This window comes from Stegastes partitus, unplaced genomic scaffold, assembly GCF_000690725.1.
Source record: "Stegastes partitus isolate 25-593 unplaced genomic scaffold, Stegastes_partitus-1.0.2 Scaffold795, whole genome shotgun sequence".
Lineage (NCBI taxonomy): Eukaryota > Metazoa > Chordata > Actinopteri > Pomacentridae > Stegastes > Stegastes partitus.
In genome coordinates this window covers 41932-56420 of record NW_007578526.1, presented here as the reverse complement: position 1 = coordinate 56420, position 14489 = coordinate 41932, and the positions used below count along the sequence as shown (strand labels likewise).

At 42.1% G+C, this 14489-nt stretch overlaps 2 protein-coding genes across 2 annotated transcripts; both read left to right on the top strand.

The window, feature by feature from the left end:
* Nucleotides 1-1317: 1317 nt before the first annotated feature.
* On the top strand, nt 1318-2697 carry LOC103364921 (gap junction gamma-1 protein-like). The gene has a single exon (XM_008292219.1). It carries the CDS (start codon nt 1318-1320, stop codon nt 2695-2697), a length of 1380 nt encoding a protein of 459 aa, XP_008290441.1.
* A 3429-nt stretch (nt 2698-6126) lies between these two features.
* On the top strand, nt 6127-13814 carry dbf4b (DBF4B-CDC7 kinase regulatory subunit). The gene is made up of 12 exons (XM_008292218.1): nt 6127-6182; nt 6834-7037; nt 7725-7916; nt 8236-8286; nt 8736-8805; nt 9193-9257; nt 9507-9543; nt 9668-9713; nt 10620-10751; nt 10949-11084; nt 11173-11306; nt 11398-13814. The coding sequence occupies exons 2-12, from the start codon at nt 6888-6890 to the stop codon at nt 12923-12925; spliced, it is 2541 nt and encodes an 846-aa protein (XP_008290440.1). The 5' UTR covers nt 6127-6182; nt 6834-6887; the 3' UTR covers nt 12926-13814.
* Nucleotides 13815-14489: the final 675 nt, after the last annotated feature.

The following is a 14489-nucleotide window of genomic DNA, read 5'->3' as shown; positions in this document are numbered from 1 at the left end:
TGCACTGCATTACAAATCACAGCAACTGTGTTTGGAGGGAGGTGTGCCTCCTGCAGAAGACTTAAGTGCTCATAGCCCTGCGTGCCAACTAGCGGAGCTTTGTGAATACAATAAGAAGAGTGTGCAGCGTCTTTGTTTGGAGAATGAATACTGGCCTATTTATTCTGCGTGTGGGAAAGAGACACACTGAGAGACATACTCAAAAAGACAGATTAATAAATCATCTTTTTTTTCCCCCCTCTGTCTTCATATCAGACTGTTAAGACGGCTGGAATGCCTTTAAGATTGTTTCAGTGGCTTCTGGGCCGATAATTTGCTTGTCTTTAAATGGAAAACATATTTTACAATAAAGAGGTCACTGGTTAGAGCAACTTTACTATTCAGGTCATTTATAAAATTGTAGGGCAGGTTAGGAGGAGCACCTTTTTTGTCAAGACAAAACTGTCAATTTGGATCAATTCATTTTAACGTAAAACCTGACGCTAACTGTTTTATATCCAACCTGAACTGCTGAACATTGCTGCCTAGAAAAGGTTGACTCTTTGCAGAGATGAGTGGGAGCAGCACTTTAGAGCACATTTTGATCACTTTGTGCAGGAATTCAGTTGATGATTGTTCTGAATGCTTGATTTTTTGTAGCTTGTGAGTTAACGTTATCAGTGTAAACTCTGCGTTTGCATGTAGAGGTGTTTGCCTAATTAGTAAGTTAGCTAAAGAGACAAAGCCTCAGTAAACTAGCATCATTGCCCTAATTGCCTCATCATACTCAAATGGTCCAAAAAACTCTTAGCTTTTCCCAAAATAAAGCACTGGTTTGAGTGTGTGTGTGTAAATACATTTGTTATTAATCCCATTCCTAATCTGTTACTGTATGAATCCTGTGCTTTGGTCCTGAGAAGTATCTGGAGGCAACTTTTTACACCTTGACATGTGTGTGGTTTAGTTTTTGTAGAGCTCGTTGTGTATAGACTTTTTTTTTTTTAACCTCATTCTACGTCTGTTAATACTGTGTAGGAAGCCTGTGTTATTTTTCTTGACACTAAAGGTCTCACAGTTCTCAGCTGCACTCCCACAACAATGCTGGACTGGATGTTTTGCCGTATGAGAAAGGAAAAAAAAAAACTACAATGCAGTTGCCCTTGGCAGCTGGTATAGAGATGATGTAACAACCTCCTATGTTCCTTATAGGTTGGTTTAGCTAAATGAATGAATTGTGAGTATAATGTGGACATTTTCCTCACAATCATTTCTGTTCTCTCCACAGGACAGTAGCAGAAGGTGTATGTTGCCTCGCACTGTAGTTTCCCTGCCACTACCATGAGTTGGAGTTTCCTGACTCGCCTGCTGGAAGAAATCCACAACCATTCCACGTTTGTGGGCAAAATCTGGCTCACTGTCCTCATTGTTTTCCGCATTGTGCTGACAGCCGTAGGAGGTGAGTCCATCTACTACGATGAGCAGAGTAAGTTTGTCTGCAACTCTGGCCAGCCGGGCTGTGAGAACGTCTGCTACGACGCCTTCGCTCCGCTCTCGCACGTCCGCTTCTGGGTCTTCCAAATCATTCTGGTGGCCACGCCGTCGCTCATGTACCTGGGCTACGCTGTCAACAAGATCGCTCGGGCCGAGGAGCAGGCCGACAGCGGGGGAGGGAATGGATTTTCACGAAGGAAACCCAAGAAGCACTATCTGGCGGGCAGAAAGCAGCACAGGGGCATTGAGGAGGCGGAGGATGATAACGAGGAAGACCCAATGATCTATGAAATGACAGAGGTGGAGAGCGACGGTGGGGGAGCAGCAAAAGGAGGCGGTGGTGACAGACAAGGTAAAGTCAAGGTCCGCCATGATGGGCGTCAGCGTATTAAAGAGGATGGATTGATGCGTATCTATGTCATCCAGCTGTTGATCCGCTCCTTGCTGGAGGTGGCTTTCTTATGTGGACAGTATGCCCTGTATGGATTTGCTGTACCTGCCACCTACGTCTGCTCGGACCTGCCCTGCCCTCATAGCGTGGACTGCTTTGTGTCGCGGCCGACTGAGAAAACCATCTTTCTCCTCATCATGTACACGGTCTCCCTGCTCTGTCTGGCGCTCAACATATGGGAGATGCTTCACCTGGGCATCGGTACCATCTGTGAAATAATCCGCTCCCGCCGGGTGCAGCTCCCCGACGATGAGCTGTACAGATTGACGAGAGGACAAGTGGCTCTCAATGAGGCAGGATTGAGCGCAGACGATTACAGCAGCTACCCCTGTTCTTGGAACCCACCGTCGGCTCCACCGGGTTACAACATCGCCATAAAGCCTCTTCTGGTACCTACAGGAAACCACAACCAACCGCTACCCATCACCGATCTCACCAATTCCAAGATGGCATGTCGGCAGAACCACGTGAATATTGCACAAGAGGAGCGTCAGCAGTACACCAATAACGATGAAAACCTGTGCAGAGCTGGGACGGGAGAGGCCCCCAGAGGTGTTCATAAGGACATCGGTCAGCCTCAGAACAAGCTGGAGGTTGACAGTCAGGCCTACAGCCAGCTGCAGAGCCACAGTAATAACCACAGCAAGCCTCACCGCGAACGCAAACACCGGCAGGCCTCCAGACACGCCTCCAGCAAGGCGGACACAGACAGAGGCAGCAGCGGCACCAGCAGCAGCAGCAAATATGGAGTGATAAAGGGCTCTGAGTGGATCTAAAACACAGACTGTTATTTTTTTGTGTTATTCTTGAAACAATGCAAAGCCTCAGCAGACACAGTATTTGCTTTATTATATCTATCTTTATATAACAAGGCAGGCCAACCCAATTGTCTGTGTTTTCAATAATCATCATGCAATGAAAATAATAAGTGAAAATATCTGAAAACCAAAGCTGACCAATGAAAACCAAACAGTTTACCACACATTTGTGAAGGTAAATGTCTTCTCTGCTAGTAAACAGCATGATTAATGCAGCTATATTAGAGATTGATGGGGTTTTTTTATGCAAGATATCCTTACAGTTTACAAAGGTATGCAAAATTTTGTCTTTAGTTGTTTAAAAATATGTTATTTCAAGTATAATGTTGGTCTAAAAGCAGCCTTTACACCTCTGGGAGAAACACAAAATAGTCATGGCCTAACTACAATAAGTCTAAACTTGTGCTTTACAGTTTTAGTATTAGTGTTGTGCATTGAGCGGTGAAAGAAACTAGACCCTGCGACTAACATGTGAACAGCAACTTGCAAGAAACGGTTGAAAATAATGTGACTGTGGCACAAAATGGCATTTAGCTCTGTTGCAAATGTAACAGCATTGCATTGCAGTGGAGCAAAGCTATCAAAACAGAATATATTTTCATAGGGTTTTCTGTAAGATCTTGGTGCCGTAATTAAAAAGACGCGTCCATGCTGTAATCTATAGTGCCTTACTCAGACAGTCAAAGAGCTGCTTCATGCTGACTCTGCAGCACTTTTTGTTCAACAGTCAAAGTTGGGTTTTTTTCTTTATAAAAGCACTATAGACTAAAAACAGGACCTCCTGCTGTCGGTGTGAATAGTTTTGTTACCATCAGGGGGTTGAAGCTTGGAACAATACGGTTGTTTCTGAATATGCAAAAGTGTTTTTTGTTTTTTCTACCGAACCATCTTTAATGTGGAGCGACTGTCTTCCAAAGCCATGAAGAAAAATTAAAAGGACGTATGTTTAAGCTGAGGGCTGCAAAGGTGGGGCGGTGGTTAGCATTGTTGCCTCGCAGATAGAAGGTCGCCGGTTTGCATCCCGGTGAGGACACCCGGGATCTTTCTGCGTGGAGTCTCCATGTTCTCCCCGTGCAGCGTGGGTTCTCTGCGGGTTCTCTGGCTTCCTTCCACACAGTCCAAAAACATGTTGAGGTTAATCAGTGATTCTAAATTGTCCGTAGGTGTGAATGTGAGTGTGCTTGGTTGTCTGTCTCCAAGTGTAGCCCTGTGATAGACTGGTGACCTGTCCAGGGTGTCCCCTGCCTTCACCCTGAGTCACCTGGGATAGACTCCAGCCCCCCATGACCCTAGTGAGGATTAAGCGGTGTATAGATAATGGATGGATGAATGGATGGATGTTTAAACTGGTAGTTTTGCCATATTTTCAGTTGGTAAGTTTACAGCCTTTCTGCTGATTTTGAAGAGAGAAAAAAAGTTCTGACATAAATGTTTGACAGATTGTGAAACGTATTGGTAAATGGAAATGTTTGGCAATGTTTGTCCCTGATGTTCGAGCTGTTGTTAGTGTCTTACTGTCAAGCTATTATCATTTTTGACGTTTTTATTACAAGGTTATGCTGTGAACATTTTCTCAACTGTTAGTCCGTTAGACCCGGTATACACAATTCTTTGTCACTGACATACTTTAATTTACATATTTTCAAACTAAAATGCCAGTAGGGCCGTTTGTTTGCACTGCCAGTTTTTCATTTTGAGAAAAATATTTTTATGAACAAGAAGTGCATGTTTTAAATAAAGAATTTGTATTTGTCTTATGGTCCTTGTCTTACATTCAACAATTTAGGTGTCAAGCCTGGGTGTACAGTATTATTATTAAAGTCAGTGTGAGTATATTGGTCTAAATTAAGCTTCAGTATTTAGAATCACATCGCCCTCTGCTGGACAGGATGGGGAGAGAAAAAATTTTGTCCTTTACAACATCCTGTCTTTTCTCCTTCAGTGAGGGTTCGGCAGGTAAAGCTGTTTCAGCACTTGTGCTCAGCGTTATATGTTGGTAGTTAATGCAACGGTAATTGAGTGTATTAGGTTTTGAAATCACATTTTACCCACTGCAGGACAAGCACACTTTTAAATGCACATGTTCATTTTAAAAGAGAAGACAAACATTGCTGACAAGTGCAGTATTTTGAGGCAATATATTTTAATTACAACCTATTTAAAGAGCCACTAGTGTTCCAAATAGAACTCTCAAGCAAGCCACTAAAGCTGACATGATAGAAATGTTACACTAGATAATAAACCCGGCATTGCTCAGCATTTTTTGTTTCTGTTTTTAATCTTTATTGCATTATTTTTTAGCCTTATTAGTTGCAATTCTCACAATATTAAATGTATTTTTGTGTAAAAGTTAGTTCGTTGGCAAGTTTTAAAATGCCAGAGGTCCTTGTATATCTTATCTTGTTATAAAGGAATCACAATGAGTAGCTGTCATCTATAAGCATGAGTACAACACCCAGCTAAATGATCAATATGATCCTATGACTGTAGTAGCCCATGACCCAGAACCTGGTTCTTCTTTGGATAAGGATCACAGACATTGCTCACATAACCTTAACCAGCCTGTTGGGCTGGTACAATCACACAATCTGATGAAACAATAAATTGAGAAATAATTACTGATCTGTTAATGTGCTTGTATTGAAGAACTAAGGACACTATTTGCATTCAGTAGATAAATAATTTAAAGCACCCATGCATGGTCATATCATTTTGTTTTTGTCTGTGCAAAAATGCAAAAACATTGTCACGACAACAAAATTAATCCAACTTTTTGACAGTTACAGGAGGTGAAAACAACCTCAGATATTATTTCTTAACATGTTATTTTCGTACACATTTCAGTGCTTATTGAAATATCAGTAGTCAGTTTATTCTCTTTGGTGGTTTGTATGTAATTGTTCAGAGGAGAAGAGCTGTACTTTTACCATTTATTTTCATATATACATGAATGCTTCAAATAGCCCATAGATATTATCCCACACTATTTACATCAAGCAGGAAAAGGTGAATGTGTTAGCTTCAAAAACTAGAAGAACCAGAGACTAAAATTTACTTACATAGAAAATGACTTGTGCTGCGTTCAGGATACTGTCAGGACCTTACGTAAAACTCATAACTGCAAAAATCGACTTTGAAAATACAAGACAAAGTTCATGGTAGCTTGTGTCAGGAGCAGCTTTATAATGAGAAGAATTTTGCATTTAACTTAAAAACAGAACTGAATGAGTTAAAAAGTCAGACACACGGGCAGCCTTTAGAAATTTAAATCCAGTGTATTTTTATAAAGCACCTGAAGGCAGCGTGGTGCCGGATTTGACGTCGGCTGTGCGTCCACTTCTCCGCCAGTGTTTTTGAAAAAGCGGCGGTTACATCTCCACCAGCTTTCGATGAACCGATAGCAGCTATTTGTTTATCGCAGCGCTGCAGCACCGCGACGAAACGTAAGTGAGCAGTCGTTCGTTATTTTGCCACCGACGATCCGTCAGAAGGCTTTAAACCAGCTACTTTGACTAACGCGTTCTGTCGTCAACTTGAGGAAAGCTAACCCAGCTAAGGAAGCTAAAGCCTAGCACTCGCAGCTAAGTGTGCGAGCTGCCAGGCTAGCAGTGTGGCTAGCTTGACGCTCAAACTGCGCAGCTGTGGTTGGATGGTAAACTATAGCAACATGCTCCTTCTGCTGGATGGCAAGGCTAAACTTGCTACAATATTGTTTTAAATAACGTCTTTTATAAAAACCTACTTCAATTTGACATTTCAGAAACAACAGATGATGTTTAACTGTTAGAAACACATGATTTTCAAGAATTTAAGGAACTTTATTTGTCATGCCAGCTCACGTTCACATGCCGTTGCACGAAATAAGTACTCAGGTCCTGGTTTATAAAGAAAAAGCCTATTAAATAATAAGTACTAAGTAATATAATAATAATAATGATAAGTAATAAGTTTAGACTGATATAGTAGTTTGAAGTAAGGCTTTGTGGATCTTGTATTCCAACGAGTTGGACACGTTTTGTCAAAACTGTTGTTAGAAATGATTATTGCTTTCATTTGGTTCTTGAAAGGAGACCTTGTTTTGATCTTGTATGTAGGATCCTGGTGTCTTGGTGTGAAGAAGCAGAGAGCTCCTTTACTGCACCAGGATCATGCAGCCCCAGCAGCATTTAAAGGAGCGAGGGCTTCTGGGAAAACTCTGTCCTGGGGAGAAGAAGCTGGAGGGGAAGACCTTCTACCTGGACAATGTGAAGAAACGGCCGACAGCCCTGCTTTTGGAGGCCATATCACTTCTAGGAGGGGTAAGCGTGTGTGCCGTTCTGTAGTTTTACAGCCCCTAAAGTGAACCACCATTGTTTATTGTAGTTTATGGACAAGGAATGTTATCAGGTTTTGATTTAGGCTGTGATCTGAATGATTTGCAAAACGTTTTTACCTGATCAATTTCAGGAAAAATGTGGTATTGTAGCTGTGTTTTGAAAGAGGTGATCTGATCACATCATACGATTAATTCAATCAAAAGTGCTCTGAAGGAGTAGTCGGACTGTAAGCTGACAACATCGAACCCTGGGTTATTCCTGCATAGAGGATCTTTTTGGCAAACTCCAAAGAAGCTTTAGCCGGCCCAAAGGAAAACCATCCAGCGCCAAGATCACAAGAATTAAGAACTAACTATTTAGAACGGTTTTGTTAGTAGGGATTTCATTCATTCAAACATATTAGACATTTTTGTTGATCAAATGCCATACGGTAACACAGATTCTTTGCCTTTACTGGACATAAACTAATCATGCTTACTGTTGGCTGGACCCCCAAAAGCCTGTTTGGAGCTACAAAAAAAAAATGCAACCAAAACTGGTTTCTTCAATTATACACCTGCTTTTTCTTACGTTAGTATTTTTAACAATCAAAGATAAAGGTCTGATAATGAGCAGTGTCTCCCAGCAAAAACTCATGAGCAGATTTTGTTTGTTTTTTTCCTTTTGAAGAGAGTCGAAAGTTTCCTGCACAAGGATGTAAGCTTCGTTGTGACTGGAAACCAAGAGGGCCTGAAGGAGGAGAAGTGTGCGGGTACCAAGGGAGAAGCAAAGGGGAACAGTGAAGAAACCAAACAGCCGATTAAGCAGAAGGAGAGTGGCCTCAGCAATGACAAACAGCGACCAGGAACCTCTAGACCAATGGTACTGAGCATTACCAACAACGGTTTTGTACAGCCACCTCTCAAGCTTTGGATCAATGATCGAATACCATAAATGTATTTATTGTAATCATTTAAAAAAAATAAAAAATCCAACTTAACTACTATCTGGTGGCACGATACAGATGAATATGCTTTTGTGAATTATTTAAATATTGCTGTAAATTCATGAAAAAAGATGCCAAATATTTATTGATTTTATTTTCATCAATAACTCGTTTTGACAATGATCCAGCAGGTGTTAGTGGAGTAGAAGCCAGAATGAATTATACTGTTTATCTGAACTATGTTTGTCTCCACAGGCTTGTGGCAGCCGAGGGAAGGCTCTGCTTGAAAAGGCCATTCGCAATAATGTAAGTTAACGTGCTTTATTTTGCAGACGTCACAAAGTCCCACTGACCTGCAAAAACAGCTATAAAAAATCCTTCATTCCCACTGCAGTAACCACCCTGAACAAAATGAAATAAGACACTGAACAGTACAGTTTGTCGGCTGCTATTTCTTTTTAACAATTCTTTTAGACGTCTGTACAAGTAAGTCTGTACAAGTGTGTTTTTATGTGTTGTATTTTTATTATTGGAGCCTCGTCAAAGGAGAATTTCTGTCACTATTTGGGACAGACAAAGTCTATCTATCTATCTATCTATCTATCTATCTATCTATCTATCTATCTATCTATCTATCTATCTATCTATCAACTGTGGGCTTTAAGTTTTCGTGGGTTGTGATCTTAGACTGGACAGACGTAGTTTGATATCTTGACTCTCACTGGTGTCTTGCTTCTGTTGGATTTGTCTTGTAGGAGCGACTGCAGGGGAACAGTGTTCTGTCCAACGCTCGATCGTGGGGAGTGAAGATTTTGTACGTGGACGGTATCCTTTTGACTAACTTCAGTGTTTATTAGAGGAATTCCACAACAAACCATGATTAAAGTGCAGTGAACCTCTGTAGGCAGCAGATGGCACCAAGTGAGTTCTCATGATTTGTCCTGTTCTGCTGCATCTTGGTAGTCGAGGCAGTCTTTTGTGAACCGGCATAGAAATGTGGAGTCCTTCTGGTAAACTGGGAGGTTCAGTGCCTTTCTAAGTCTCTTAAATTCTATAAAGGGTATGTTTTTGTTTTTTTTTTTTTTAGAAGTGTACAGTGTTGAAACTACTTGTGTAACTGCTAAATATGTACCTTGTTTTGGACTGAGCACCTGGGAAAACAGCAAGTTTTTTGATTGATACTTGACGTGTTCTTCCTTAATGTGGTATCAGATGTCCTCTTTTATCTCAAACAGCTGTCTCGAGAGAGCTTCAGTGCTAAACATAAGAGGCTAGAGGTAAGGGTTTGGGCTGATTGTCTTCTCACATCATTCCCATCAGGTATCCAAATATAGCAGATCTTATATTTTACAGGGAGGAAAGTCAAATGAATAAATAACGATTGAGCTGGAAACAACACAAATGTTCAAACATAAAGGTTTTATTAGAAGCAAGGATATTTAAGGGTTCAAAACATAATAAGAAAATATTAAAAAAATGTTGATTGTTATTTAATAGTGATGTATTTTGCTTTTTTTAAACTACAGAAGGCTAACAGCAAGCAAGGTTCACCAGCTGTCAAAGGTTAGTTTATGCACCTCAGTTATGCGTGTTTCTTCACAATGCTCACTCTTTTCTTAAGGTGTGCTGCATTTGTTTTGGTTCATTAAATGTTTTCCTTGTTTTTCCTCACGCCTCTTGTTCACAGCTGCAGCTCTGAGGTCTCCTTATCTTAAAATCGAAGACTCGAGCAGGTGAGTGCCACTTGTCATTCAGTGTAGTTTACGTTTATTGATTATTTATTTTTTTCCTTAACAGGGGAGAGGGGTTTGAATCTGAGAGTAACAGTACACTTAAGGAGGAGAAAGTTTCTCTCGAGCTCAGGAATCCCTCAAAACTTTCTCATATTACCGAGACAGCCCGGTCCGCTTCTTTATTCCTCCATTTTTAATTCCAGTCAATCAAGAGAGAGGAGCTAGAATTCAGCAAGGCAAAGGGGATGCCTTTTGGCCTGTGCAGGCTCATGCAATGGCAGTTCAATATCAGATTAGATCCTTTTTGCAGGTCGAGCATACCGACAGTGAATGGATGGCAGTGATCTGTCCCATTGTTTCTGCCCTTCCTACCCCACTGGGCGCTAGTTCTGGAGGTGTGCATTTCAGCCCTGGGATGATTTTCTTAATTGAACTTGTTAAGAAGTCCCATCATGTAATGTGACAAGCCCCCCTCAGTGAAGCTGCTCCCCAGGAGCCCAGAACCCAAGCGGATACAATTTCTATTTGATGAGGCTTTGCAAGCTCCGCTGGCTGTTCCTGCAGGGGACCACTATGTGCTAACAGGTCTTATCATTCACCTTCTCATTACAGTTAATTGAAGTGCTCTGGCTAATGTGTAGGCCATTGCTTTGAGATATTGAACCCATGACATCTGGAAGCCTCGCTGGAGGCGAGGTCAGATGTGTAATCTCACGAGTGCTCAGAAATATTCTCAGTTCAAAAATATTTCAATCATGATAATAGTGAAGGTCAAATTATTCAATTCGCGTTCAGGTTTCCAGCATCATTACAGTGCATTTTCATTTGCCCTCATGTTTTGATTCAAAACCATTTTTAACTTGCATTTTTACCTTTAATTCTTCTGTTGATCTTCCGTATATCCAGGAAATACAAGCCTTTGCATATGCAGTCAATGACGTTCCCTTCTCTGTGCTACTTGGGCCGATTCAGTCCCTTTGAATCTCCTCCTCCTCCTCGGTTTGATAAACGGGCAGAGCAAGGAGAAAGTAAACCAAGGTTTGTACTACAACAATTGTTTGAATTATAGAGACCACTATAGTTCTGACAGACTGTGTGGATTCACGCTTATCTTTTGTCTGGGATTAATAGCAAACAAACATAAAACAGGTATTAAACAGCAGTCTGTTTGGAAAGTTGGTTTGATGCAGTTAAAATGTGTGATGGTGAATTTATTATTTGTTCTTTGTAAATAGGAAAAAGAAAGTTGAAAGCAGCACCCAGGACAAATCCCAAACCCCGCTCAGTTGTAACCCTTCACCTTGGCGGCCACGCAAAAAGGACCTGTCTTACTGCGAATGCTGTCATCAGCCTTTCACTAATCTGGACGAGGTGCGGCTCTTTCAGGATTTCTCTTTCTCCTTAGCATATAATAATTTCTTGTTCACTATTAAATGTGGTCCTTTCTGGTTTCTTGAAGCACTTACAGTCAGACCAGCACCGCGCCTTTGTGTTGGATCCCTCCAACTACAGCACAGTGGATCAACTAGTGGCCGAAATGTCTCCGGAATTCAACCCCAATCCGCCTCAGGAATCGGAAGAAATGCTGAACAGGTCAGCTTTGAATGTTACTCACAAAGTTTTTTTTTTAGTCTTTTTTTTTTTAATCTGGTTTAAATTGATTATATTCTGTCTTCTTCTCCAGACCACCAACTCCTTTGCCTGTCCATGATGTTTGCGAACTGGAGCCTCTTACTGATGCTGAGACGGAGCACGCTGTTCAGGCCCTGCAGAGACAAGATTCAGCATTCAATACTCACATTTCCAGCCCTACTAGAGGTCCTCTCTCCTTTGGCCCTGCCAGTCCTTCACCAGGAGTTCAGCTTACCATCCCAAATCCAGCAACTCTACCTGCTGACACTCGGTCTTTCAATCCTGAGACAGACTGCCAGTTCCCTGATATCCAACCATCAAGCCCAGCCATGCCTGTGCTGAATGTTGAACCACAAACCCAGGACTTACCAAACTTACAGCCTGAAGCTCAGCTTATCTCCCCCTGCCTTAGTGCTCCTTGTTGCCTCCCTGACCCGTACACTCTGCCTCCGGTCCTCAGCCCACAAGTCCCCTATTGTTCCTACAGTATGGATGTACAAAATCCTTACTCAGAGCCCCCTGTCCTCAGTCCTCAACAGTACACCGCAGAGGAGACTGTGGAAGGACAAACTTGTGAAATGAACACTGCAGAGACTGTGTCCAAATTTGTCTCAGCTGTCACAGATCCTCTCTCCAGCCCACTTCCCATCTCTGTGTCTGTGACCAATGCAGAGGGAGCGAAGGAATCAAACCAAGAAGCTCTTGTTGGACTCAGTGAACTCAGATGTTCTAAACGAGGTCTGCAACGTGCCGCGCTGTCGTCATGTAGATCTCGTTCCCTCCCTCGACAGTCAACTGCGGCACCAAACCCCAAAAAGCGCTGTCGATCCGCCAGCCCTGAGCAGAGCTGCAGCAAAAGGAGGAGGACAGTAGCATTTAGGTGCAGTCGTAGCCCAACTGGACAAGGGCTTAAATCTGCACAACCACAAAGTGACAATATGGCAACGACCGAAGACTGTTTATTATTTGACAAGGCCTCTTATCAGATAAGACAGCCTTGTCCTAATTTAAATGACTCTTCGACATTTAATACAAGCACGGTGGATATGCTTGGTTTGAAACAGACTCACACCACCTTTTGTTTTCCTACTGTACAGAATTTCACTCAGGCACCAAACACAATTGACTCCGTTCCCGATCAGTCGTCATGCCTGCTGTCCTCAAAAGCGAGGGTCTTTGATCCTCCACAGGACTTTCCCAGCGTTAAACCTCACCGTGCGTTTTCCAGTCAAGACTCTCAGCGTTCGCAATCGCACTCTACCTCGGTCTCCATCGAGTCAGCCCTCATCCCAGACATGGCCACGCTGTGTCCGTCATCATCAGAGTCTGACTGGGACTGCGACCTGCTGTCACGGCTGGGTCCGACCACAGCTACGCCCCTGACGCCCGCCGAGCACAACTGTGAGCTCGACAAAGAACTGCTCCACAGGCCGTGTCCCTGGATGCACGACACCAGCTACGAGTCGCATCTGCACACCGTCCTTCAGCCGTCAACACCATCCGCCTCATTGTGCGGGGACGAAAGGGACCCTGCAGCATTTTCAAGGACTGTGGTACAGATTGTTGAGGTTCAGCACTGATAATTGTCCTGACTGTTTTTTTTTTTTTTTTTAAGAACTGGAAGAACCTCTACATTAAAGATGCACTTGGAGTAGCAAGTCTTTGACTTTGCAGCTGCGTATCCTGCTGCGAGACAATGAGCAGCACTTAAGCTCATCAGGTCAACTGTACACTGAAATAATATTTAAAACTTTGAAGTGACTAAAATGTAATATATATATATATAGCTGTTTGTAGACATGCTAGTTTTTAATTGTACTTTTTAATGGACTAGATGCTCATTAATAGATACTGCATTTTCCCATGAATTTAGAATGTGTCCACAATCATTTTACCTCTCAACCTCTAATTCTCCTTGTGCACAGACCCCTAAGAAAAATTCTGTACGTCGGTGCTGACTAGTCATTCAGCAGCCATGTCCGGGAACACAGGGTGGTACTGAGAATTTAATGAGGCTTTCTGAAAGGGGGCATTACTCAATTACTGTAAGTGCTGCGCCTGGATCGGATCTCACATGTGCCGATGTTGATGGTCAAACAGGCGAGGGGTTCGCAGAGTGGACGACTGACAACCTGTGAGACGCTCTGTCTGATTAATGTCATACAGCTTTTCCTGCTTTTTGAAGGTGAGCCAAAGGACTCGCTTTGTCAAGGAGATGCGAGTGCTTCACAGCAGTGTGCTGCAACTCCAGAGAGGTTTATTATCTTTACTTGACAGTCTGAGGTCACCTACCATTAAAGCTCCTTATTGCTGATCAACTCATCTCCTTTAAAACATGTTACATGGACATTTAAAATATGAATGCAGCAAATGGAAACGCCACATGATGTCACTTTGTGGACGAGTAGCAATTCTTTGAAAGGAAAATGTGAAGATTGTACAGTGTTTAAATAAATGTTTTTAACCTTACTTTTCCTCCTGCGTGCTTTAGGAATACTTTTTGCTCGTGAGGTGAAGACAATTTTTCCTGTTGATGTTCTAAATGCTGACTCTGCCTGGAGGAGATAAATGGGAAGGGAAGGATGAAGCAAGGACAGCAGCAGGTCGATGTGTCCTGTTGGCTCATCAGAGCAGATTCCAGCTGACATAAACAATATTTGATACGTAATCTCCATCCCTGTTTACATAACCCTTAACTGTCCAGATCTGCTGGGATAAAACAATACTTTGAATGGAGCAGGAACCGTCCTGCCCTCGAAGTTTCTCGGTGTTCTGTACTTCTTAAACTTTGTTGGAAGGTGAAAAAAACGAGTGAACGTTCACGTTGCGAGGACAAATTAACATGTCATGGCTGATGTATGGGGGAAGCAGAGGCTCCACAGCATGTACTCAATTGAACTGGCAAACAGCAATTTCACCACACCGAAGACATCAAAAATATTGGACTATCTGGAAAAAAATTGTCAATTTTAATTAGCATATTCATGAAAATACACCATAAATGCACATATGAGTAAACTGTTGTTACGTGAATGTCAATGCTCATTAAATTTTAATATGGGTTTCCTATTATTCTAATCAACAGAGACTACAAAATATTATTAGTAATCTGTGGCTTGGCCATAAAAAAAAAATAGTAATAAT

What these genes read in the sequence shown, in the direction of transcription:
- dbf4b (XM_008292218.1), top strand. Translation starts at nt 6,888, where the DNA reads ATGCAGCCCCAGCAGCATTTAAAGGAGCGAGGGCTTCTGGGAAAACTC. An exon ending in AAAAGGCCATTCGCAATAAT is followed by an intron (nt 8,287 to 8,735) that starts GTAAGTTAACGT and finishes TTTGTCTTGTAG; the next exon opens with GAGCGACTGCAGGGGAACAG. An exon ending in AAAATCGAAGACTCGAGCAG is followed by an intron (nt 9,714 to 10,619) that starts GTGAGTGCCACT and finishes CCGTATATCCAG; the next exon opens with GAAATACAAGCCTTTGCATA.
- LOC103364921 (XM_008292219.1), top strand. Translation starts at nt 1,318, where the DNA reads ATGAGTTGGAGTTTCCTGACTCGCCTGCTGGAAGAAATCCACAACCAT.